At 49.2% G+C, this 22,983-nt stretch overlaps 7 protein-coding genes across 10 annotated transcripts; 4 read left to right on the forward strand and 3 right to left on the reverse strand.

The window, feature by feature from the left end:
* Nucleotides 1–208: 208 nt before the first annotated feature.
* On the forward strand, nucleotides 209–1,481 carry LOC113212795 (U6 snRNA-associated Sm-like protein LSm8). The gene is made up of 4 exons (XM_026431616.2): nucleotides 209–385; nucleotides 545–585; nucleotides 682–809; nucleotides 889–1,481. The coding sequence occupies exons 1-4, from the start codon at nucleotides 355–357 to the stop codon at nucleotides 977–979; spliced, it is 291 nt and encodes a 96-aa protein (XP_026287401.1). The 5' UTR covers nucleotides 209–354; the 3' UTR covers nucleotides 980–1,481.
* LOC113212794 (PP2C-like domain-containing protein CG9801) lies at nucleotides 1,144–7,269 on the reverse strand. 2 transcript variants are annotated; one of them, XM_026431614.2, is made up of 6 exons: nucleotides 6,932–7,269; nucleotides 6,496–6,728; nucleotides 5,601–6,206; nucleotides 4,795–5,132; nucleotides 4,515–4,716; nucleotides 1,144–4,424 (listed from the first exon to the last, which is right to left on the reverse strand). In XM_026431614.2, exons 1-6 carry the CDS (start codon nucleotides 7,078–7,080, stop codon nucleotides 3,691–3,693), a joined length of 2,262 nt encoding a protein of 753 aa, XP_026287399.1. In that variant the 5' UTR covers nucleotides 7,081–7,269; the 3' UTR covers nucleotides 1,144–3,690. The 2 variants fall into 2 exon arrangements, with proteins under 2 accessions (XP_026287399.1, XP_026287400.1); XM_026431615.2 differs by having other exon boundaries at nucleotides 5,601–5,918; nucleotides 6,932–7,268.
* A 138-nt stretch (nucleotides 7,270–7,407) lies between these two features.
* LOC113212802 (tRNA-splicing endonuclease subunit Sen15-like) lies at nucleotides 7,408–8,477 on the reverse strand. Its single transcript, XM_026431625.2, has 4 exons — nucleotides 8,217–8,477; nucleotides 8,047–8,128; nucleotides 7,792–7,972; nucleotides 7,408–7,707 (listed from the first exon to the last, which is right to left on the reverse strand). Exons 1-4 carry the CDS (start codon nucleotides 8,241–8,243, stop codon nucleotides 7,488–7,490), a joined length of 510 nt encoding a protein of 169 aa, XP_026287410.1. The 5' UTR covers nucleotides 8,244–8,477; the 3' UTR covers nucleotides 7,408–7,487.
* A 1,245-nt stretch (nucleotides 8,478–9,722) lies between these two features.
* On the forward strand, nucleotides 9,723–12,353 carry LOC113212803 (uncharacterized). Its single transcript, XM_052275908.1, has 6 exons — nucleotides 9,723–9,995; nucleotides 10,094–10,297; nucleotides 11,049–11,126; nucleotides 11,231–11,401; nucleotides 11,660–11,830; nucleotides 12,055–12,353. The coding sequence occupies exons 2-6, from the start codon at nucleotides 10,244–10,246 to the stop codon at nucleotides 12,247–12,249; spliced, it is 669 nt and encodes a 222-aa protein (XP_052131868.1). The 5' UTR covers nucleotides 9,723–9,995; nucleotides 10,094–10,243; the 3' UTR covers nucleotides 12,250–12,353.
* Nucleotides 12,354–12,714: 361 nt separating this feature from the next.
* Nucleotides 12,715–16,992, forward strand: LOC113212800 (proton-coupled amino acid transporter 4-like). Of its 2 annotated transcripts, none has more exons than XM_026431623.2 (9): nucleotides 12,715–13,066; nucleotides 13,160–13,310; nucleotides 13,400–13,609; nucleotides 13,677–13,821; nucleotides 13,897–14,030; nucleotides 14,111–14,286; nucleotides 14,399–14,583; nucleotides 14,961–15,235; nucleotides 16,109–16,992. In XM_026431623.2, exons 1-8 carry the CDS (start codon nucleotides 12,954–12,956, stop codon nucleotides 15,206–15,208), a joined length of 1,362 nt encoding a protein of 453 aa, XP_026287408.1. In that variant the 5' UTR covers nucleotides 12,715–12,953; the 3' UTR covers nucleotides 15,209–15,235; nucleotides 16,109–16,992. The 2 variants fall into 2 exon arrangements, with proteins under 2 accessions (XP_026287408.1, XP_026287409.1); XM_026431624.2 differs by having other exon boundaries at nucleotides 12,949–13,096.
* On the forward strand, nucleotides 16,416–18,158 carry LOC127751811 (uncharacterized). Its single transcript, XM_052275906.1, has one exon. It carries the CDS (start codon nucleotides 16,416–16,418, stop codon nucleotides 17,658–17,660), a length of 1,245 nt encoding a protein of 414 aa, XP_052131866.1. The 3' UTR covers nucleotides 17,661–18,158.
* A 112-nt stretch (nucleotides 18,159–18,270) lies between these two features.
* On the reverse strand, nucleotides 18,271–22,583 carry LOC113212798 (sensory neuron membrane protein 2-like). 2 transcript variants are annotated; one of them, XM_052275904.1, is made up of 8 exons: nucleotides 22,368–22,583; nucleotides 21,785–22,111; nucleotides 21,487–21,698; nucleotides 21,040–21,236; nucleotides 20,747–20,865; nucleotides 20,532–20,657; nucleotides 20,246–20,442; nucleotides 18,271–19,883 (listed from the first exon to the last, which is right to left on the reverse strand). In XM_052275904.1, exons 1-8 carry the CDS (start codon nucleotides 22,566–22,568, stop codon nucleotides 19,751–19,753), a joined length of 1,512 nt encoding a protein of 503 aa, XP_052131864.1. In that variant the 5' UTR covers nucleotides 22,569–22,583; the 3' UTR covers nucleotides 18,271–19,750. The 2 variants fall into 2 exon arrangements, with proteins under 2 accessions (XP_052131864.1, XP_052131865.1); XM_052275905.1 differs by lacking the exon at nucleotides 18,271–19,883 and adding an exon at nucleotides 19,890–20,124.
* Between the last annotated feature and the right edge of the window lie 400 nt (nucleotides 22,584–22,983).

Consider the following 22,983-nt stretch of genomic DNA (forward strand, 5'->3'; position numbering starts at 1 on the left):
CCAAATGTGTCATGTGGAACCAGCCAGGTGTTAATACACTATCTAAAATTTTTTAAATCTTCCTCTTTCTATTTTTTCATTTTTTTTCACTAAACTTTAACTTTCAGCTTCCTATAATAGGTGTTCTAGAGGAGATGTCTTTCAGCCACATGCCACTAGGTTTTTGAAACATGGCGCGTAAATTACGAAGGGAAGAAGAAAAGAAAGAAGTGGGAGAGGGAGGCGGAGAGCGTAGCTGAATTTTGTGTTTGCCGGTTGTCTCACACAATCAAGCCCAAACACAAACATTTACAGGGATTTAAATAAGCATCATTAGGATTGACGTCTGAAAATAACTTCCCTGTATTGTCAACCATGGCTTCTGGTTTGGAAAGCTATGTCAACCGTATCCTTTCTATTATCTAGGTTATTATTTTATCATAAGAATTCGGAAAGAGGTTATGGTGTTCATCTCTCTCTTGTTAAATTTGGTAATTCAAGGCTTATGGCATAATCTCTAAAAAGAATTTTGATTTTAAAAAGTATTTCCTAAACACAGTTTCAGATACAGTATCTATCATTACAGCTGATGGCCGAAATTTCATTGTGAGTATTTACATGGAACACTCCGATTAGTTCAAATGTTCGTTGTGCTCCTTTTCCCCTCAATGAACTAACCTGCTGTATATATTATGATTTCAGGGAACTTTGAAAGGTTTTGACCAGACTATTAATTTAATTCTTGAGGAGTCACATGAACGAGTTTACAGCACTACTACAGGTGTTGAACAGGTTGTCCTGGGACTCCACATTATCCGTGGAGACAATGTGTAGGTTTCTAATTTTGTAATTACATTGGAAGAAGAATTTTTCTAAGAAATTATTCTGATGAATGTTTTTTATTTCCAGTGCTGTTGTTGGAGAAATGGACGAAGATATTGACTCCCAAATAAATCTAGCAAATATCAGAGCAGAACCTTTAAGTACTATAGCTCACTGATAAAAGTGAAATAACTGGTTTTATGTTACTTAAAGAATTTTGTGATAGGTTTGTAAAACTTAGTCCATATTTCAAATACCTTGTGCTTGTCTTTGAGGGTCTTTTTTCTTTTTACAAGCTGTTACAAATTCCCTGAATTGACCTCAAAATAATAAGTTCAGTGGTTCTTTAGATTGCTTTTTTTATTGTTTTGGTTTTAAAGTCCAAGTACAGTTATACAGAGCCTAAGCTCTTCTTCATTATAACAAAACTAAATTACATTAAAAAATTCTTCGAACATTAGAATGCATTTGAATGCTTTGCTTGGTAACAGAACAGACATGGTTCAAGAAAAAAATAAATACAATTATTTTTACAGTGTATGGTGTACATGGAATGTTATGTTAAAATAGACCAACCACTCTAACATGTATTTAATTCTAGGTGTTTATGTTTAACTGAGAGGAGGAAACCACCACTCTCGCAAGGTCCATGAATAAATAAATGAACTGATTAAATTTCACCGGGACAAGTATGCAATGATTCATTAGCTATTCTGAGAAAAAAATGTTTTGGCACACTCTAGTTAGTTAGTGTAACCAGAAAACTAATTACATCAGGCTTCCTATTATCAATATCTCTCTGAAATAAAAGGACACAATTAGGAATCCTACACCAGGTGGGTTCTTACAAACGCATAATTTGAAAGTAAACTTATAATAGTAATGTGATGTAGAATAATAAATGAGATAAAAGAGAATAAAATACAGCATATGGCTACAGATTCAATGATAACTTATCAGTAATGGCTAGACATGTAAGAGTGCCAACAGTACCTGAAACAGTAAGCACAGGCCGCAGACAAAAATTACTGTGCATTGACTCTTCATTAAGACTGAAGTCCACTTGTCATGAAAATGAAAGAATATGACAAGTAAATCTAATGTTTATGAATATTAAGTGAGGACAAGATGACAAAATCTAGTGACACCCATAAATGTTAAGAAAATACATTTTCCAAGGAATGACAACAATCAAACTACCACAATTGGGATAAGGAGTATCTAAAATACACATACTTTTTATTGAATAGTTTTCTCTTCTTGACCACAGGCCTATCCTACAAACCATGGCACACTATTCAAAATGCAACAAATCTAAAGAACTGCAACTTCCCTAGATGTTCCATGGCAGACAAATATGTATCACAATGGCAAAAAAACTACTGATAGGTATAAGAAAAATCACATTGAAAGATAATACACCAGGAGGGAAAATTTTAGTTTTTCTCTCACAGGGTTTAATGATTTGGAGAATTACATAATGGACCCTAGAGTTGAGCAAAAGTCAAAGCTTTTCTATGAAAAATTGAAGCATTGGATTCTTTTTATAAGCTCACATCAGCACAGGAAGCTTGCAATATATCTAAATGTAAACACCAAATTGCTAAAATATTAGGGGGTGTGAGTAAATCTTATCCAAACATTTTTCCAAGAATTGTCAAGTCAACCAGCAAAGCACAATCAAATTTTGAAAAATACTGTACTGAAACTTACAACCAATTCTGCCTCAATGACGGTGGTCTCAAGTAGTACTACTTTCAATCTATGGCCATAGAGTAGAATAAAGATACAATAAATTATATACGTCTAAAATTACAACAAATAAGGGCAGTGTATAACAAGTACACAAAAATATTCTGAACACCAATGCACACACAACACTTTTCATTCCCTCAACATAAAATGTCATAAACAAGAAATCTAGGAATTCCTTTAAAAGGTGTACTTTCAGTATTTTAGAATATAAAAGCTGACGTGGTATAGCTGCCTTATGCGGAGTTTGTTCCAATCATTGCAAAACTTTCTAAAAATATTTCCCCTTCTCAACTCTCTAATTACACAGTACATATATTTTCCTAACAAAATAGAAAGGTCTGAGGTAAGCATTTTGAATTTGAGAGTTGAGTTTTCTCATTAAACTCCAAAGCATAAATAAAGAAAACAGGACCTTCTTTAGAAAAGGACTACAAAACCACAAGTTGATTGGAATGTGAATACATATGGTATTGGTTTTTGAAGGGTACTTCACCACAAGCCTATACAATATATCCTGCTTACTTCTGTAGTGCAGTTAGGATTTTGCCATTGAAAGATGGCACATTAAATAAAAATTACCAACAACTAAACTAGTCTGTCATTTTAAAAGACATTCATTTCATTTCATAGTTCAAACCAAGCATTTAGTTATGGATAAACAGGATAAAATTTTCTTGATCACAGACATTAAAATAACAATTAATAAATCACTCCCCCAAAATATATAATCTTCTTTGTAGATAATGAGGCACAAAGGCACAAAATCAAAGCATTGTTAAAGACGGAATACAATACCCAAAATGCAGTGACTTATCTGCATAACATTCTTGTGTATTTGCATAAGCTTAAGCAATATTAAATGAATTTTCACATCTAGCAACAAAACTTTTCTGCAGTTTCTTGCTCAGCATGTTGTCAAAACCCAAATTTTTCAGAGATATAATAAAAATACTATTTGTAAAATTAAGAATGGTAGTGCATCTGACTTGGTCAGAAAAATACATAGGTTGAAGAATTTAAAAGAGGTTTAGATAAGTTAATCTAAGAGGCTTCATTACAGTACTGTACTGCCAGAAATGGATTATCAGGTTAAGCCACAATATTTTACATGATGGGTGCAAGAAATGCCTACTGTTACAATCCTGTCTCCTGTAAAGGGGTCAAACATGAACCACTAGAAGTACTTGAGGTATAAACTCCTACTTGGTATGCAACAACAGTGGCATGATCAAGCTTTCCAGGCACCATGGCTATTTTATCACAGACTTTCCTTCGGCGTGCTCGCTGCTCCATTTTGCTCAGTTCTAACAAGGAATTATTTTCACCAACACTGCAGTACAAATCGGGATCCTCAAGTATATGGCGTTTGGCAGCAGTAATTCTTGTAGCAAAATCTAGTAACAAGTCACACAGCTCACGGGCATCTTGGATAGGGGGCCCTTGTCCAGAAACACCAAGTTTTAAAAGATCCTCCATCCGCAAAAGGGTAAGTTCATGACGCTGATATGCTTGAACTGTGGGAAGGCCATCAGAATTCAATGTAGATGATGCTCGTGAATGGCTTTTAGACGTATGACCAGCACTGGAGGTCCTTGGACGAATGTTTCCTGGTCTTTGGCCATGTTTAGAACTTGTGGATCCCATGGGCCTGTCATTCTTGTCGTCATCCGGAGGAAGCACAGCAAATTTTCCAACAACTGGATCAAAATTATCAGAGATACCATCAGAGGTAAGAAAGACTATGTCACCTTCTTGAACTTCTGTCATTGAACATGTAAGATTGTTAAGCTCAGGGTTACTGCCAGCAACAGGGCCAAGTGCACCCAAGGCATCCCTCATATCACGCATCAAGTGGATATCATGCGAACCTGAAATTAGATGACATAAATTAATTTTTCATGTATTTTAAATTATGTATTTGATAATATTTTCAAGTCCAAGTCTCAGGTTAATTTTACCTTGAGTAATCTCTCTGACACCATGATGAGGATTATAAACATAAGCTAAACTATCACCTACATTACAAACACATGCAACATATTTTCCAGGTACAGCTAAAGGTAGAACAAGTGCAGCAGTCAGTGTTGTTAGCATGCCTTCCTCTTGAAGAATAAGGCTGTGAGCAGCATGGAAAGACCGAAACAGGGCAACAAATACCTCCTGAAATAGATCAATACAACATGTCAAGGTGCAAGCAGTGCAAAGATAGTTCAAGAAAATACTGCATGTGTAACTTACAGTTGTGCTTGTAGGTTTGGATGGAGCTGCACTGCTAAATATGGCTTTGTTCAGATACTCAACGCAGCCATGAACTGCAGAACGTGCTGCAACACAAGCCTTCTGACCCCAGTTTACACCATCAGCAAGAGCCATTACAGCTGAGTCTTTCCGTGCAACAATGGCAAAACAATCAGCAATTGGATTCCCAGCATTTTCGCCAGTCAGAGGATGAAGTTCATATAATGTAGTTGCTGCTCCATATGCTTTTCTGTGGGGTATAGACCAATCACGAACCCCTGCTATCTCTTCAGTTTTCACAAAAGAGCTGGGTGTTTCAGTGGTTGTTGTTGCATCCTCTGAAACAAAAACAAAAAGTCAGACTGAAAGACTTGTGTGTACGTGTACGGATGGGAAAATACTAATTTATAAGTTGACACAGTGATGAGAAACATGAATTAAGCTAAATAAATCAAATCATTCCCATGCAAACCAGTACATAATTACAAATGCACATAGGTACTAGCATGCTAAAACACATCAGAAGAACATTCTTTTTCAAACTTTAAACAAATAACAAGAAAACACTTTAAAAAGGCCCTGGTGATTTGTCTAAGGTGTAGATAAAATAAAAAATAAAGATAAAAACGTATAGAGTGCAGTCCCACATTCTTAAAGTGCAATAGCGAGATCTACATTTATTCATGCAGCAGCATTTCCTCTACAGACAGGACAGACAAAATAAACAGTATTTTAGTGTTCTAATGACAATAACTACAATTTCATTTGACATACATGCACTTGTCTGCTGTGTTAAACTAACTCACCACATGTTGGTCTCCTAATATCACAAGGAAACTTTTGGCCAAGTTTTTTATTCCCCCTATTTTTTTTAAAAGGGTTTGGAGCACTCTTTGATTTACGTATGGGTAGAAATCCTTCCTCTTGAGATTCCTCTCGGCTTAAGGTTCCAGCAAAGTCCGCAGGTGGCGGTATAACATAGTCCTCAGTTACAGGAGAACAGTCAATGCCTGAATCTTCCATACTTGTTGATCCAGGAATTCTATGACTGTGGATAATTTCTTCTCCTTCTTTAGAAAAGTTTTGCAACTGTTTCCTATCCACTTTTGAATCTTCTGAGGTATCTGCATGATGAACATTTTTGCTTTCCGTCAAACTAGTGTCCTTAATTTGAACTTTAGTGATAGAGTTTTCATTCTTGGTGAAGCTAGAATCATCTAGTTTTTCTTCCTCTCTCTCTGAGATGTGTAAATCTGTCATACTTGTATGGACAGATTTAGTCCCTATAGTGAAGACAGTCCCTGCAGCTCTTATTTTCATCACAGTGTTGTCAATAGGGTAGCTGCCATCTGCAGGTCTTACACTGAACCATCTCCCATAGCCAGGACTGAAGACACACTCAGATGAAGCCACTGAAGTATTAAGAATGAAGTGTTATATGTGATATTATATTGTGTGTGTGTGTGTATGTGTGCCATTATTGTCACAAATAACCTTCCAGTTACACTTCAATAAATTCAAAAAAATATAGGAAACACATGGGCAAAAATAATTGTACATGGTGGAGTGAAAAGTAGAGGTTTCAGATATCATCAGAGGAAAGGGGTGACGACACAAAATGTCAAAAAGTACAATTTTTAATCCAAGAGAGGATATGAGTAAAACTAAAATATTCTTGAGAGATACAAGAGTAATGCTTACCTGGAGGCTTCTCACCATCAGGGTGATCCAGAATATCAATGAAATCCACATCTGGGTCGCTGGTAGTAATGTGTCGCTGCTTACGGTTGACAGAAGTTAAGCCTCCATCAGGTCCAGTCAGAGCAGCGACTATGGAGTCTGGTCCTGAAGCTGGCTCACCCAAAGCCTTGGGCGGTAGTTCATGGGGGTTGCGCCCATGTAAAATGGTAGGAGCCATTCGCCGTACATCTTGTCTGGTGGGTAAGAGTCAGTAATTAATAGATTGGCAATTGGAAGATTCTAACAGGAAGACTTAGGTGGCACAGTGTGAAAACTACTTTTACGCTACAATGATTTCGATTATGTCTGTGTTCAAAATAAATTGGAGCACTACACCTAACCTCAACAATCAGTACATGTGTAAAAGAAGGGTACTTATTAATGACGGAAATCTTACCCGCTGAGGTAACGTTGGATGAAACAACCATTTTGGGCATCTGATGTACTTCTTTGACTCCTTCCATCAGAAATTGCACTTTCCCTTTGTGGATTGGCGACAGACAGCTGACGAATAAAACTTGACACCTTTTTTCTTAGGGAAGGCATTTTTAAAGGTGAAAGTTACAACTCTTCCTCAAATCTGAATGAAATGTCTGTGCGAAAACATCCCAATTTCGTCTGTAAAGCACCCATCATCATTAACACACAAAACTTGACTTGTTTCTTTGTAATTTGGGAAGGAGCAACTGAGCAGTTCCGGATGCAACCACAAACGACAAAACAAACAAGTTGCTTCGCTGTGGAGTCGGACAGCAGACGACGACGTCTCTCGGCATTGGCTGTCAACTGACTTAAGACAGCCAATAGCCGAAGGCTGGTTCTCCCGCCCTTACTTCGAATTTCTTTGGGTGATAAACAAAGGAGAGGCACTGCTTTTGCTTAAGGTTATTTTATTTTACCGAGTTAGGTACACAATATACATTACATAAAGATTACTCGGAGGTCACTTACAACTAGGCAGTATGCTCATTATCGTTAATGGAATTTGAATTGTGTTTAGCCATTTCATACAACTGACTTCTTTTACGCCATAACTCAGTCTGCAATAATCTTCGTCTCTCTTCTGAAGCTTTCCTTTCTTGCACTATCTCAAGAGAATCAGGAGTAACCAATCCCTCTGTTATTTGATAGTAAACTACTGTGGAATCGGCATCTTTAAAGGCCAAAATCAGTCTAAGAAGAAATACATACATTAAATAAGATAAGTACAATAGGTGACAATTAAGGATCAATTGCTAGGAGAGAAGAACTGCATACCCTCGATTCTTTGTGGAAAGACTGTTTTGAACTTTTTCAAGCCAAGCAGGTGAAACAGTATATGATGCTGGCAAAGGTAAATAAATGTTTGTCTCAATATCACTTACATTTTCTCTTCCAGTTAGATAGATTATGTCTAGTGCCTTACAGAACTGATATTGGAGATCCCATACCGCCCTTACTGTAAGATAATAAGTATTTTATAATAATTGCTGGACAAGTCTCTAGGACGACATATACTTTCACCATACTGACCTTCCGACAAGTCCATGAACACAGCAAATGCAGCTGGTGGTATGCGCTGATCACCACATCCAAAGGCCAGCAGATCTTTCAACTTTGACACAATAAATATAGAATCACTGAGCATCAAAGAGAAAAAATAACATACCGTCCATTTGTTGAGCCAAGAGTGAACTTCTTACCACAGGATGAATGTTTCCGTTATTCATCTCGAATGAAATTAACCTAGAACATTGTGCTTATATTTGATAGTAATATGCAAACGATTCGGCTGTAATCGGAGGAAAACTTCAGTAAAGGACCCTCTTATCCTCTCCAAGAAACTGGCATGTGTATTTAAATTGTTTGTTTTGATTATGACGGTTTACATATTTTTCATACAAAAAATGATCCCTTTCGGCGAGGCAGCGAGGCTACAGTAGGCTACAGTACAGAAGGGCCGTGATCCGTGATCCAGACCACCGACCACCGTCGTGGCGCTATCTAGCGTCAATGGTCTCAGAAAACGGACTGGATGGACTGGAGGGTAGAGTGATCGGTGAGCTCCCTAGGAACACCCGGAAACAACGCCTTCAGGGGGGCTTCTCGGGAACCGCGAAGTGAAAGTGAACGTGAGCGTGAGCTCGTTGCAAACGTAAACGAACAGGTGAACGCGTTCGTTCGCACGTTCACGGCTCACTCGTTCTCTCACTTATTTCCCGAGGAGCCTCGCAGCTGAAACAGGGTGAAGCGGGGCTGGTAGGAGACGTCGGTACGTCGGTCGGACGTGCATGTCGGGTAGGTACTTGGGCCGCTTACGCGGCACGCCGGGAGTCGGGGGTCGGTATGCATATGTCGGACACGCTTGTTGCACCTTGTTGGGAGGTCGAGACTGGACATGTCATCTGTGTGGCTGCATAAAGAGACGTCCTCGACCAGAAAGTACTCCCGACATTCGCCGTCACGAACCTACCAAAGTTCAGCTTAGCCTATGCAGGCTCTCATGGCGCCTGATAGCTAGGCAACATCTTGTATGCAGTGCATGCGTGTAGTGCGGGCTGGCCTACCTCGAGCCTCGCAGGCGCCTCGTTCGACGTACACCCTGGACGATCCCTTTGGTTTTGCGTCCTTCTCTAGCATCAGGAGCGGATTAAGGGGGGAGGGGCGGGGGGGCGATCGCCCCCCCCCCTGTCGTCTCTAGAGAGCCGCCTGAAAGGTAGGCAATTTGCGCCACAAAACCCCTGTATGTAGGCAACCGACAGTGCATTGCCCCCCCCCCCCTGTCAGCCGGACCTTAATCCGCCACTGTCTAGCATCACCGCGGCTCGGGGAATGGGAAATGGGGCAGTATTTTGCCTCGCTGCGTTTGCCCGATTCGGAGGTAATTCTGGTGCGTGCTGTGGAGTTTTTACGCTAGTGCATCAGACAGATTTCACCTCCACTGTCACTGTGGGTGGTGTTTTTTGGGTGTGGAGGTTATTTCAAACACGGCATTCCCTTCCAATTCGTTTTGGAGGATTTGTCTGTGGGAGCATCGCACCCGATCGCACCACACCCTTTAAGATCTAGTTTGCTGGTCTAGCTTGGTTTTCTTTTTCCCTATCTAGAGTTAAAGCTAGCTCACCCCTTAACTTTAGCCTGTGACGTAAAGGATTCAAATTTCATTGAATGCGGTAATACGCATCAATGGAGAGAGAGTTTGGGCGCATTTCAAATGATGTGTTAATGTGTTCAGTCGCGCGGACGGCATTTTTGAACTGAAAATGCTTACATCCGGTTTCGTGAATGTACCTCATTTGCCCTTCGTGCTAACTCCAAATTACACGAATCATTCGCAACCATCCGACATATATCAGGCACCTCATCTCAGTTTTGCTGACGCCAACGGTGTTGAACGCTAGCTGTACGTCGAGTTCTAAGCGGAAGGGCGGCGCGCTTCATCCACAAAAGCCGGAACGGGACCTGCGGCTGGTTTACGTATTGTGAATATTAGTTATTTAAAATGTGGTCTTCGAAGTGAATTTGTGAACTAACACCTGCAGACAAGATACAACGACAATTTCATTTTCGCATCATCAAGGCTTCATCAGGTCCGGCCGGGTCCTGCCCACGCAGAACGCAGTTGCATGTGGAGTGGAGTCAAGCTTCACTTCCTCCGCCCCAAATGCGTCAATAAGTGGATTGGGTACGCCCCCTAACCCCGCTGTCCCTTCCTTTCAGTGATTAAAAGATGTCATCCAAACTCCCAAAGGGCATCGCAGGCAAATCTATCTACCATTTTGCGGTTAGTTACACTATAAATTAACAAGCAGGCATATCCTTCGAACGAAGTTATATTTTATAAATTTTGTATTGTTTCTGTTATCTATTCTTTGGGATCATCCATAAAGTACGTCTGTCGCTTGCCGTTTAGGCACTGCTCAGTTTAGCCAATGCAAGTTCTCGTAGCGCCTGGCAGATAGGCAACATCTTCCCTGCAGTGCATGCGTGTACTGCGGAGTAGCCTACCCCGAGTCTCGCAGGCGCTAGGCTCCGCTGATCTGAGAAAAACCAACGTATTTTCTGATTTTGATAGGTCGTTTTTCAAAATTTCGATTCCGCGTGCACATAGTTATTCAAACGCGCCGTGCAGTATTACATTGTTTTATTATGCGCACACGTCGTACATCCTTACCGACGCATGCCTGCAAAAGTGGCGTGTACCTGTAAAAGGACTTTGAGGAAACTCTGGAAATGTAACCCACTTTCCAAAGTTATCCATCTGAAAGGAAACAGTGGCAAAAAAACCTAAACCTGAACATTGATGATAGCTGATTTATCATAGTGTACATTCCATGACAACATTTCATAAATAATGATTGCTGATATTTCAGCTTACAATGTACACTGTTGAGTTTTTAGAGTTTTGAAAACAGCATGCTGGTCGCCAACCGTGTGCGTGCGGAGGGGCGAACTTGCGATTTCGCGCCTCGTGGGGGGGACTCTAATCGATTTTTAAAATGACCTCCGCATCTCTCAAAAGCAAACGTTTTTAGTGTGCCGCCGCTTCAGTAGTCGCTGTGATCTCCCTCCTAACTGGATCTACTGCGGATCGACAGATATCAGAATTTTGGGTAGGGTATATCTAAGATTCAACCAAGACTTTATCTGCGATGCGTAATTTGTCTGAGAGTATCCGAGTTGGTCAATAAACTGCAGCTCGTCCAATATCATTCAGGGTCCATTTAAGGCAGTTCCAAGCCACCTAGAGGACTGCCCAGAGGAGTCGAGGCCACGGCGGAAAGTTTACAACGCATCTGCCAGAGTTTACCGTGATCGACATAACGTGGACGTGTGGCACTTGACTGGCAATGCAACATCATATATTGTAGTAGACGATAACATAACCGTGAGTCGACAGCTTCATAACTTTCCCCTTTGAGCGAGATTTTTCATTTTGTGACTAGAATACCTTTAATCGCAAACTGAATTTCGATAAATAATGGTTATCATGCCCTTTAGCATGGGAATAAATAAAGAACAGTTAACGCAAAAAATTCAGTAAAAGTATCGCTAAACGGATTTCAGTGGGGCCTGCTTGGATAAGCGTGGGTCAGCGTAGTGGGTGCATTTTACGCGTGTTGAACATTTGTTTTAACTTTTGCAGATGGACGCTATAATTGATTCTTGGGGCTCAAATGGAGGCTGGAAGATGAATTTCTACCGTATGCATGTGCCAAAGGTTTTTACCTTCTGGCGTACCGGCTGGCCGAGCGTGTGGGGGAAAATAATGTCCGCAGCTTCACTACCACCTGATCATGGCACCACATTTCCACCAGTATGTATATAATGGACGCCAGAAAAAAAATCACTTTTTTGCATATGAAACAAAAACGTTGTTTCGCCATAGGAGACGGGTCCTACGAGAAAAATGCTCAACTAAAAACGTGATCCAAGAAACTTTGTTAACGTCGTTCTTTTTTTATTCTATCGCGAATAAAGAAGAGCCACAGACGAGGATACAGAAACATAATTTTAGTGCAATTCATTTATTTTTTACAGGGAAACTACTCAATAAAGGACATAACTTCGGATTTTGACGTACATTATCCTAAGAAAATATTTTACGGTAAATTTCGCCTGACTGCTCAAATGAAGAATAGTGTCACTGGCGAAGTACTTGCTTGCGGGCGTGCAATTTTCAGCTTTGTTCCAAAGACCGCGAAAACAGTGGCGGTCCATTCCAAACCAAAGTAATCGTTAAAGTCGTTAGTCATACTCTCATATAGCCGGTTAGTCTGTTCACGAGAATGAATATGTTTGACATTTAATTCTGTGTAAAATTGCTACCCCTTGAACAATGTGAAGTTCTCGAATTTTACGAATGAATCAATAGCACTATTTCCGCTCTCGCAACCGACAAAGAGGCAGCTGAAGGTCTGCGAAGCAATTTTTCCAACCATGTGGAAAAGTTGTTGGGGGGGGGGTCTAAATATTATGTGGTCCAGAAAGGGTCAGGATCCTCATCGGAGTCCAAGGGGATTCTATGATATTTGTGCCCCGGGGTAAAAATATCATGGGGTCTCCTTGGTCTCCAACGACCGATCCAATCCCCTTGGAACCCATTAATATTTGGATTTCTCCCCCACCTCAATTGTCGGCGTGGTTTCTGAACGGTTTCCGTGCGCCCGAGCGGCAGGCAGCCCAACCACCACTCTTGCTCGAACGCGTGTGGGGCCGGGGCGGACGGGCCTGGCCGGGCTGTGAGATAGGGCCAGAAGGGACACCTCGCTGCTGCTCCACCGCTGCTCGCCGCGCGCACAACAAGCGGGCCGACTTTTATGAATATCTCGAGATAAAACGACGGTTGGCGCTGGCGGAGCGGGCGCTGAGGAGGGCCGGGCGGGCAGTTTGCTGTTGTTTGTTTGCCTGCACGCGCATAGCGCTGGCCCGCGAACAGCATGCGGACTGACGTGGAGGATGCGACGTCCAGGCCGGCTGACCCCGGCGACGGCGGGGGCAGCGGCAAACCGACGGGGAGAGAGACGGCCACCGCCGTGGAGCACCCCACATCGTAAGGAGTCTGTTTAGCGCCCGCAGAAAGGTGCGTTCTCCTTTTTATTTGCACAATTTTTGTGGTGAGGTGACGTGTTCGGCATTCCTGCAGATACTTGGAGACGCTCGTGCACTTGCTCAAGGGTAGCGTGGGCTCGGGGCTGTTCGCCATGGGAGACGCCTTCCACAACGCGGGGCTCATCGCCGGCCTGCTGTTCACGCTCTTCACCGGCACCGTGTGCGTTTACGCCCAGCACCAGCTCGTAAGTCAACGCGGGGGCCCCACCCCCGCTGCTCTGGGTACCGCCCTCCGCCGCCCTGTTCGCAACCGGCCGGCTGCTTTTCCCCGCAGATCACGACGTCGGCCGTGGTCTCTAGCCGTCTGGGCATGGCCTACGCCCCGGACTACGCCGAGACGGCTGAGCTGGCGCTGCGCATGGGGCCGGGATTCTTCCCCAGGGTGGCCGTCGTGGCCAGGAGGCTGATCAACACCCTCCTGTGCATCACCCAACTGGGATTCTGCTCCGTGTACTTCGTGTTCGTGGCCAGCAACGTTAAGAAGGTAGCCACGCCCTGACAGCCTGCAGCCGCATCTGATCCCGATAACCATGGAGCGATCTGACCACTAGGTGCTGGACCACTACATCAGCGTCGACATCGACGAGCACGCGTACATGGCCATAGCTGTAGTGCCTCTGCTGCTACTCTCTTGGGTGCGCAACCTGAAGCACCTGGCACCGGTGTCGCTCGCTGCCAACGTCACCATGGTAGCCGGTGAGCATGGTGCTCTAACTGCCCAACCCGTAACCCGCCCCGCCCTCGAGTCCTAACGTGAGCTTCCGCACCCAGGCGTGGTTGTCACCCTGTACCTGTGCTCCAAGGACGGACTGCCCCCGCTGTCCGAGCGGCGCCTGGTCGCCGACTGGAACAGGTGGCCTCTCTTCTTCGGCACAGTGGTGTACTCCTTCGAGGCGATCTGTATCGTAGGTCCCCCTTCCTTTTATTTCTGTTCCGTACCGTGAGAGTATTTTCACAAGCGGAATATTGTCGCTTCATCGCGCAGGTGATGCCGCTGAAAAACGAAATGAGGAACCCCAAAGACTTCTCCCGGCCGTTGGGCGTCATGAACGTGGGCGCTGTGTTGACCGGCGTACTCCTCGTGTCCGTGGGGTTCATCGGCTACCTTAAGTTTGGCGATGCGGTCAAGGGCTCGCTCACCCTGAACCTGGACGACAGCGTGTAAGTACCTCTTTCACGCCTGTGCTCTCTGAAGTTCGCCGCCGCCAAGATTCAACTACGCCGGGTGGTGGCCGTGTTGGACGTGAACGTGAACCATACCTCCCTGTCGCAGTCTCAGCCACGTGTTGATGGTCGGACTGTGCCTGGCCATCATGGGCACCTACCCGCTGCAGGCCTACGTGCCCGTGGACATCCTGTGGCCGCCGCTGAGCCGGCGCCTCGGCGGGTCCGAGCCGTGCGGCCGGCACCCCGTGCTGGCCGAGCTGGGCTTCCGCTCGTGCCTCGTCATCTTCACATGTAAGTTGACGGCGAGCGGGACGCGTCCCCGACATTTTTATGGAGCGGCGTCCTTGCGAGCGCGGGTTTGACTGCAGGCCCGGCGGCGGGTGCGCTTCGCAGACGCGGCCGTCGCGTCGGTGAGGTGGCGGTGGCGGTGGCGACGGTGGCGGTGGCGGCGGTGGTGGCACGCCAGCCAGACGGCCGCGTGTGAGAGCCGGAGATGTTCCAGACCGGCCGGTAGAAAGTGCGAGCAGCAGACATCCCCGACCGCTTTCAAGTTCGCAAATTATCGTAACCCCGGGTGGCGCGGCGGGGTACCTTCGGCGCCCCCCGCGCGGCCTCAGTGCCGGGTCACCGGCCTCCGCTCACAGCGCCCTGTATGTATGTGCCCGCAGTCCTGCTGGCGGCGGTGGTGCCGCGCCTGGGGCTCTTCATCTCGCTGGTGGGCGCGCTCTCCTCCACCTCGCTGGCCTTCTTCTTCCCGCCGCTGCTGGACTGGGCGTGGCGCTGGCGGGACGGGCTCTCCGCCTGGAGGCACGCCGTCAACGCCTTCATCCTGCTCATGGGGGTGCTCCTCACCGCCTGGGGCACCTACTCGGCGCTCCGCGAGATCATCGAGGCCATGGCCGAGGATCGGAGCTGAGAGGACGGCGTGGAGCGGCGGGGCCAGGTGAGCCCCCTTGGACCGCAGCTCGGTGACTGACTCGCGCCGCGCCTCAGCTGGCTGGGCTCGCGGGCTGTGCCGGCTGATGACCCCCCCAAGATAAGCGAATTTTCGCCGTTTTGCAAATCCCCGGAGCTGTCGACGGTGCGGGTCTTATGATTGGTGGGCCTCGCCCATTCTCCACGCGCGAGATTTCGACCGCAATAAATTCACGTCGCGCACTGCCGTGCGGTGTCGGGTTCACTCGGTTCGGTTCACTCCCGCGGTGGTTGGTGTTGTACCCCCGCCGCGGGCCGCCGCGATCGCGCCAGACAGCTTGTCGCTCGGCGGCGCTCTAGGCGGCCCAACCGGACGAGCGGGTCTCGCGCCCAAAAGAGACTAAAACAAAAATCTGCTCGATTTTCACGCATGGTGACAAAAAAGGAGGAATAAGGCAAGTAGCGACTCGGCACATTAATGCCCCCCAATAAATTGCTGGCGATCTGATGGTGATAGCCCCCGCCGGGCAGAGCGCGCCGTTTTCGGCGAAGCGAAGACACGGTCCATTATGGAAGTTTTGTGGCCGCGTATTCTGGCGACCCCAGCCATGTGTTCTCGGGTCAAATTGTGGGAAATTAATCGCAAGACTAACACAACATATCTACGGTACGGTCGGTTGGTCATAGTCCAGAGCATACAGTTTTCTTTCAACTTCAAATAAATAATAGCCCCTGCTGATCATTCATATCCCAGCCCAAGATACAAATCATACATTATTTCCCACCGTCTTCGTGTGGTTTTGAAGGGTGGGACTTCCCTCCACTGTAAGGCAGCGCGACGAGTGGGCGCGTTCACGAGACGTCTTTCCGATTGAACTAATCGTGTGTACTTCTTACGCAGGCTACGGCTCTGCGCGACGCGGCGGCTCTCCGACCGTACGCAGCAGATCCCCCCGCTTCTCACGACGATTTGCGACTCCGGTCAGGCTTGTTGCGTAACGCACAGGTCGGCGCTTTGAGGTGCTCCCCGCACGACGTGGACCGGGTTTGGCCGCGTCCTCTTCATGTCGGCTGCCGGAGAGGAGAGTCCCCCCGGCCCGGACGGCGGACAGGCAGACGGTGGACTCTAACTACGCCGTTCAAGGTCGCGGGCACGAGCGGCGGCGGTATGCCCCCGCAGCTCCTCTCCTGGCTGGTGCAGTGCCTTCATGTTTTCCTACACAATTTATCGCCGTATTGAGTGCCGCGCCGCCGCCATATCGCGCAGTGTGGTGGGTCAAACACACGGCGGCCGCGGTGGCCGCAGCCGAGCGTGCGAACAAACCGCGGGAATATGCCGCGGCCGCGCGCTCTCCGGTCCGGCCCGGGGGGCGCCACGGGGGCCCGGGGGCTGCCGTGCCGAGGGCGCAGATGGGGAGGATGATGACCGCGCGCTGCCCGGCCGGGTCGGCTGGGGGCGCCACGCGGGGCCCGGGGGGGCTGGAGCCGGCCGGGCGGCTGGACCGCGCCCCGCCGCGGCCCCCACCCCTGCCCCGCACCGCTCCGCGGCCGCCGTCGTCTCCATACAACACGGCGCGCGCCGCGTGCTTCTCGTGCAGTCCGCCGCCGGCCAGCCTCCAGTGCGCTGTCCACGCTCCCGCTCCAGCAGCCCCGAGCTCCCTGACATGCTGTTGCCGCTCCTCTTCGTGGCGTGCGCGCTGCTCGCGCCGGCGCGCGCCAAGGTGTACGAGCGGTGCGAGCTGGCCCGCGAGCTCATGCACTCGCACGACGTACCCCGCGACCAGCTGGCCGTGTGGGTGTGCATCGCGCGCCACGAGTCCGAGTACAACACGACGGCGGTGGGCCACGTCAACGGCGACGGCTCCGGCGACCACGGCATCTTCCAGATCTCGGACCTGTACTGGTGCTCGCACCAGGGCCGTGGCAAGGCGTGCGGCATGGCGTGCAGCGAGCTGCTCGACGACAACATCGCCGACGACATGCAGTGCGCCAAGCGCATCCACCGCGAGCACCAGGGCCTCAGCGGGAACGGGTTCAACGCGTGGGCCGTGTACGCGCAGCACTGCAAGCGGCCCGAGCGCGCCGCCAAGTACCTGGAGGGGTGCTTCTCCGGGACGGGCAACGAGATCCAGCAGCCGCACGAGGCGTACGGGCTGCCGCCGCCGGCCATCACCGCGCCGCCGCCCCGCGCCCGGCCCACCGCCGCGCCCGTCGCGCGCCCCGTCAGGCCGGCCGCGTCCTACGGCCTGCCGCCCCCGGCCGCCCCGGCCAGACGCTGGTACGCCCCCGCCGCCCCGCGCCCCGCCGTCGTCGCGCCGGTGCCGCGCTTCAGCTGGCAGGCCGCCCCCGCGCCGCCCCCGCGGCCCACCCTGCGGTCCAACCCTCAGCGCGTGGCGGCCGACCCTCGCAACTTCTGGAACTGGCAGCGAGGCGCCACGAGGCGCTGGTTCTAGACCTCCGACGAGTGCTGGACTCCCCCAGCCCAGCGTGGGGCTAGCAAACACTGGTGCTAAAGGACGGCGCCCAGCGCCTGGCGGGGCCTCCTACCCACCCGCGCACCAGCTGCGACGGGACTGCCACTGTGATACGTGTAGCTTAGTGTCTCTTTACGGGGGCTGTGTTGCTTTTTTACACATTTCCTGCATCAGGAAGCCGACTGGATAAAGGCTGTCTCTAGGGTAAAGTCGCCGCCGCGGTGATCTCAGCTGAAGCTGCCATAGCCATAGCCGTGTGCAGAATGAGTGATTAATTAAAACATGTTGCGCTCGCAAGAGTGTTGGTTGTGTCGGGTCCTCTGCTCCGTGCAACGCGACGCGGACCGGTCTGCGGGACCAAGGACTCCCGCAGGGAGAGGGGAACACGGAAGGTGTAATCGGCCTCCCTTCGATATTGGCCGTGCTGATTGTAATTTTTTTTACGAAAAGAAAAATAAAGAGTTACGATCTAGCCTGCTTGGCGTTCCTTTACTTATGCCCCTTCAACTTCGACAGGCAACGAACGTCGCTCTCAACCCCTTCTGTAGTGTGTGACTTGTGGAGTAGATCAGTAGAAAAACCAGTCTGGTAAACAAAATATCATCATTTATTTAATATTTATGCAATGATTGAGCCGAGGATTGAGCAATATTCAGAACAGTGATGGGTTGACAATCGCGGAGGAGTGTGCGTACCTCACGGGAGGTGTGGCGTGGCTCAACGACAGTTGTCTTATCTCACTTTTCAGCCGCACTTTTGTTTACCGGATAACAGCAACTTAGAGAGCACTTGACATTTGGACAGGCGAATTTTTCCACACACCCTTATTCTTATCTACACCTTGCTATACGTCAGAGTGGATGCCTGCTGTTCTACATGGATAGGTCGTAAGGTCTCAATTTATACAGGGTGGGTGTTCCAAGCTGCACCCCTTTCGGGTTACACTGTGCGGCACGTAAGCGTGCGGTTGGCCCGGGCTTACCTGCCGGCTCTCACAGCGGCGCCGTACGACCCCGTGCGAGTATGCAACCGGTACGCACGCCTGCATCCGGTACAGTGTAAAATAAAGGCTTAGAACACCCACCCTGAAAATGCACACGTATTAGTCCTGTGTGAAAATATTGATCTGTCGCTCTCAGCGAATTATAAAGTTAAAACACAGCTCATCTGATATTTGTCTTGTAGCATGGTCAAATGTACGTAAAGACTTAAAAACTAAGTACACATTTAAAATCTAATACAAACAGATTGAGCATATAACGGATCGCGAGTATCGCCTTAATTTATAGCGGGTCACTAGGAACCTGTTTTGCGAGCTTGCCTCCGGATTAGGTGCCTAATGATTTTGGCAAGAGAAAATACAATAAAGTCGTATTTACAATGAAAAAAAAAAGAGGATAAAAATATATTGGTCCATCAATGTGGCACTGCGTGCGCCTTATTTAAACCACATCATACTACGAAATACGGGAATCGAAAACTCCGACATCGCGTAGTTACCTTGAAGGAGATTGAGGAAATGGAAACTCCTTCCGTAATCCAGGATCAGACTCATTTTAAAAGAGGACCGGAAATTGATTTACCCGCGAGCGACCCGCAATCTATGCAGGTTCATTCGCCGCAGCGACCAAAAACTGGCCGCTGCAACTCCTTACACTAACTTAAATAAACACTCAGAAAAAATAATAACATCACAGACAATTGCTTGGATTTGTTGGCACGGAGCGGCTCAGTCAAACGAAGTCTCGTCCCACGACACGTCGTTCTTCAAATGTACCCTGTTTTCTGCGTCATGTCCGTCCGCTTCACGGCTGGGGGCGGAGAGCGCCTGGTCCGAATAAGCGGCACCACAATACTTGGCTTCCGCCGGTCTCGAAGCGTCACGCTGGCCGTCGCGCGCGGCGCGGACAGCCCTGAGATCATCGCCCACCCACCGGGACCGGGCCCATGGCCCAGAGGTCCAGGAGGTCCAGGAGGTCCAGGAGGTCCCGGAGGTCCCGGAGGTCCCGGAGGTCCCGGAGGTACAGGGGGTCCAGGAGGTCCAGGAGGTCCCGGGGGAGCCTGCCGCCCTAGACGCCGTTGCTGCCGGCGTGCAGCCTGGTCTCGGCGGTGTCGGCGGGCGCGGAGGGGTGCTTCAGGTTCGGGGTGATGAGCACCACGTCGCCCGCCCCGCCCGCGCGTCCCACCACGGGAGCACTCGGCCTGCGGACAGACAAGACGCCGTTGACGGCGGCGCTCAAGGCGGCGCTGCAAGAGACCAACAAACTCCAGCAGCACAGCATCTCTTCCGAGAAGATACGCGGGGTCGATCAACGCGGAGAGGGGCAACAGTGATAGCGGATCTTCTCCCCTCCGCTGGAGAAAAGTCATTAGCCCGCGGGGCGCGAGCCGGCCAGAGGTCGATCAGGGGAGCAACAGTGAGAGCGGCTCATGCGTGTCTCCGCTGGAGCAATTGGATAGATGTGTCACCACCAGCCTAATTCTCACAGCCCCCTCGTTGAGTTCAGGGTTGAAATTCCACGGGGGCTGAGAGGAGAGCCCGAAAAATGTGCAAAAGCCCTTACCTTTGGGGCGATGATGGTTGTGACACCGGCCGCACAGTCCGCCTCCTCATCCTCATCACGGTGAACATGACCGTGCCCGATGTGAACATGACGGCGCCCAACGCCAGCATGGCGTACTTGATCGCGTTCAGTATCTCGAGCTTGCTGAAGAGGAGCCCGTTGAGCAGGTCGAGCAGTTCAGTGTTGAGCATTGCGCCCTGGAAGCAAGCGGGTAAGAAGGGGAGGTTACTCGGCGCGTTCTAAAGCTTCTTGGTCACACTATGAACCATGAAATTTTGCCACCCACCTCGTACATCCACGCGACAGGAAAAAGTGTATCCCGCACTCCAGAGGTGAGGTTAACGCCATCCACCTGTTTCATCTGAAAGTTGAGCTGCATCTTTTTACCCCCCAACAACGGAGTTCCTGTCATCTGAAAATATCAATCAAAACTCCTGTCATTCTCAACAAATGAGCTCATTTTTACTGAAAACAGAGTGAGTCTCGGGTCGTCAACCGCACCGGTTCAATGTCGAGCTGCATCCGGTGCAGCGATTCCTGCGGGTTTAGCCCCTCGACGCCGTTCTGGTACACCTCGTCCGCCTGGTAGAAGTGCGGGTAGGACACAATGACTGGGATGCCTGCGGACAGAGCATAGCATGATCGCATTTAGTCTATCTGCGGGGTGTAAGACTGGCTTCATGAAGGACAATAAGAACGGCCATCTCGGCCCGGTACCGTCGTAGTCGCAGTACTAGGGCGGCCGAAAGGCTGCCTACTCTCCGGGGTAGCCACAACCAGGCGGCCGTACGCACCTTGGCAACCGGACAGATCCATGGCGCCCTTCCGCAGGCATCCGTTGTTCTTGGTGAGGCCGCTGGCCGACTGCGGGCAGAAGCAGTAGTTGTTGCCGTTCTGCTCGGGGCTCGCCATCACCTCCCAGTTCGGCGCGAACCGGTAGCCGTCGATGCCCTGGAAGCTCGTGTCCTGCACGTACTTCAACGCCATTGACCTGCGGGAGAAGGGCGGGAGACATGATCGACAGGCTGATGTGGGCGAACTGCGCACCGCTTTACGTCGAAAATATACGAAAGGCTTCAACTTCGGTGCATTTATTTTTTTTAACTTCGACGAACTTTGGACAACTTTTGAGAAAGAATTTTAATGAATTTCGACCATAAATGGATATTTCGACACAAGTTAGGAAACTTCGACTCGTTTCAGATTTCTCGGGGCCCTATTCCCCCTCGTACTTCACTCACCTGCAGATGTCGGTGGAGAAGACGCTGATGGTGGTCTCCTTGGTGATGTAGGGGCTGAAGATGTCGCCCTGCGTGCCGTTGATCTTGTTGCAATTCGGGCCTCCCCACGCGGTCACGCTGCTCTTGCCCTCCCAGGCCGTGATCTGGCCCAGCTTCTCGGGCTGCGTGATGCCCGTCTGGACCGTGTACAGGCCGTCGTCGGTGTTGTTTTTCTGCGGGCAGGGAGTCAGAAAGATGACGAGTTGACGAGGTTGGGCGGTGGCGGCTCGGTGGAGAGCGGACGGGCGCACGAGCTCACCATGCCGAAGAGTGAGAAGAGCACGTCCCCGTTGTCCGCCACGCGCACGGAGGGCACCTTGATCCGCTTGAAGGAGGAGCAGGTGATGAGCGCGGCGAGGCGCGGCTTGATGGGGATGCCCGCGTTTGCGCGCACGGCGCTCGCCAGGCCCGCGGCCGCGGACTCGCCCTCCAGGCTGCCGCACTTGATGCGCACCCCGCGGAACAGCAGTTCGTCGGCCGTGGTCGTGACGAATAGGCCTCCGGGGAACAGCAGGGGCGCGGCCGCGTCCACGAACATGGTCCCCTTGGACAGGACGGGGATGTTCTGCATGATGCCCATCATGCTCTGCAAGCAGTTTGAAAGTCACGGTCAGCGCGCGCCGGGAGGTTAGGCAACCCAACCGACACCTCCGTCGGACCCGGCCCAGGCCCTGGCGGAAGGTGGAGAGAGGGGGGGGGGGCGGTTGTTTTTGTGTCCGTCATTCATAACAGCTCCGGAACTGCCAATATCGTCTGCATGAGTTCAATTACAACCTGATTACAACCACAACGTGTGACCTTTACATGCGGGAGAGGCGCGGGTCAGCGTTCGCAGAACTCACCAACAGCGCTGGGTTCACCACTGTCACCACGTCATCCGCCTTGAAGCGACCCGACAGCTCCTGGTCAAATATGTGGATAAGTCTCTGGCGGTAGGTCACGGTGTCGTCCTTCTCGTTGTACTTGATATCGAACTTGTGCCGGTGCTGCCTGCAATGCGGAGCAAGACATTTATAGCGGTGCTTAAGGTGAAGGTCGACCATTCGCTTTTGGCGTTGAGAGAAAAAGTGAGGAACAACCAGCATCGAAATCCCAGCGGATACTCATCCAAATATGGTTTGGAAGATACGGTTCTAATTGTGAACTAGATTGAAATTGATAACTGGTTCCGGTCCTGGTTTTCCGACTTCTTCTATGAAGAAGTTGCCCGATAAGAGGAACAAAAAGAAGGTAGCACTTAGGAGGTGGCGTGGCGTAGGGCCGTCCCGAAACAAATCGTAACGCCGGCGACCATACTGTGTTTTGTCGCAAGTGGATGTGTGATAATGAATCTAGTTTCGTAGAATCTTTCAAGAAAAATTGGGTCCATACTAGATCGGCGTAACCATCTTGTGTCAAAAAGTGCTTCTGCAAAGTTTGGCTTCGGAAAGGTAAGTTTATACAATCCTCTAAACCGTC

Source organism: Frankliniella occidentalis, unplaced genomic scaffold, assembly GCF_000697945.3.
Source record: "Frankliniella occidentalis isolate FOCC.00 unplaced genomic scaffold, Focc_3.1 Scaffold1148, whole genome shotgun sequence".
Lineage (NCBI taxonomy): Eukaryota > Metazoa > Arthropoda > Insecta > Thysanoptera > Thripidae > Frankliniella > Frankliniella occidentalis.

Coding starts and splice junctions, on each gene's coding strand:
- LOC113212798 (XM_052275904.1), bottom strand. CDS start 22,568: ATGGTCGACCTTCACCTTAAGCACCGCTATAAATGTCTTGCTCCGCAT. Junction 21,699..21,784: donor TCTTCTCACTCTTCGGCATG/GTGAGCTCGTGC, acceptor CCCTGCCCGCAG/AAAAACAACACCGACGACGG. Junction 21,237..21,486: donor TTCTCCACCGACATCTGCAG/GTGAGTGAAGTA, acceptor CTTCTCCCGCAG/GTCAATGGCGTTGAAGTACG.
- LOC113212794 (XM_026431614.2), bottom strand. CDS start 7,080: ATGCCTTCCCTAAGAAAAAAGGTGTCAAGTTTTATTCGTCAGCTGTCT. Junction 6,729..6,931: donor ATCCAACGTTACCTCAGCGG/GTAAGATTTCCG, acceptor CTTACCCACCAG/ACAAGATGTACGGCGAATGG. Junction 4,425..4,514: donor TGTCAGAGAGATTACTCAAG/GTAAAATTAACC, acceptor ATCTAATTTCAG/GTTCGCATGATATCCACTTG.
- LOC113212803 (XM_052275908.1), top strand. CDS start 10,244: ATGTCATCCAAACTCCCAAAGGGCATCGCAGGCAAATCTATCTACCAT. Junction 10,298..11,048: donor AATCTATCTACCATTTTGCG/GTTAGTTACACT, acceptor AAACGTTTTTAG/TGTGCCGCCGCTTCAGTAGT. Junction 11,402..11,659: donor TAGTAGACGATAACATAACC/GTGAGTCGACAG, acceptor TAACTTTTGCAG/ATGGACGCTATAATTGATTC.
- LOC113212795 (XM_026431616.2), top strand. CDS start 355: ATGGCTTCTGGTTTGGAAAGCTATGTCAACC. Junction 386..544: donor TTTGGAAAGCTATGTCAACC/GTATCCTTTCTA, acceptor ACACAGTTTCAG/ATACAGTATCTATCATTACA. Junction 810..888: donor ATTATCCGTGGAGACAATGT/GTAGGTTTCTAA, acceptor TTTTATTTCCAG/TGCTGTTGTTGGAGAAATGG.
- LOC113212802 (XM_026431625.2), bottom strand. CDS start 8,243: ATGAATAACGGAAACATTCATCCTGTG. Junction 8,129..8,216: donor ACGGAAACATTCATCCTGTG/GTAAGAAGTTCA, acceptor ATTGTGTCAAAG/TTGAAAGATCTGCTGGCCTT. Junction 7,708..7,791: donor CTTTCCACAAAGAATCGAGG/GTATGCAGTTCT, acceptor ATTTCTTCTTAG/ACTGATTTTGGCCTTTAAAG.
- LOC127751811 (XM_052275906.1), top strand. CDS start 16,416: ATGTTTTCCTACACAATTTATCGCCGTATTGAGTGCCGCGCCGCCGCC.
- LOC113212800 (XM_026431623.2), top strand. CDS start 12,954: ATGCGGACTGACGTGGAGGATGCGACGTCCAGGCCGGCTGACCCCGGC. Junction 13,311..13,399: donor TTTACGCCCAGCACCAGCTC/GTAAGTCAACGC, acceptor TTTTCCCCGCAG/ATCACGACGTCGGCCGTGGT. Junction 14,031..14,110: donor CCTTCGAGGCGATCTGTATC/GTAGGTCCCCCT, acceptor TTCATCGCGCAG/GTGATGCCGCTGAAAAACGA.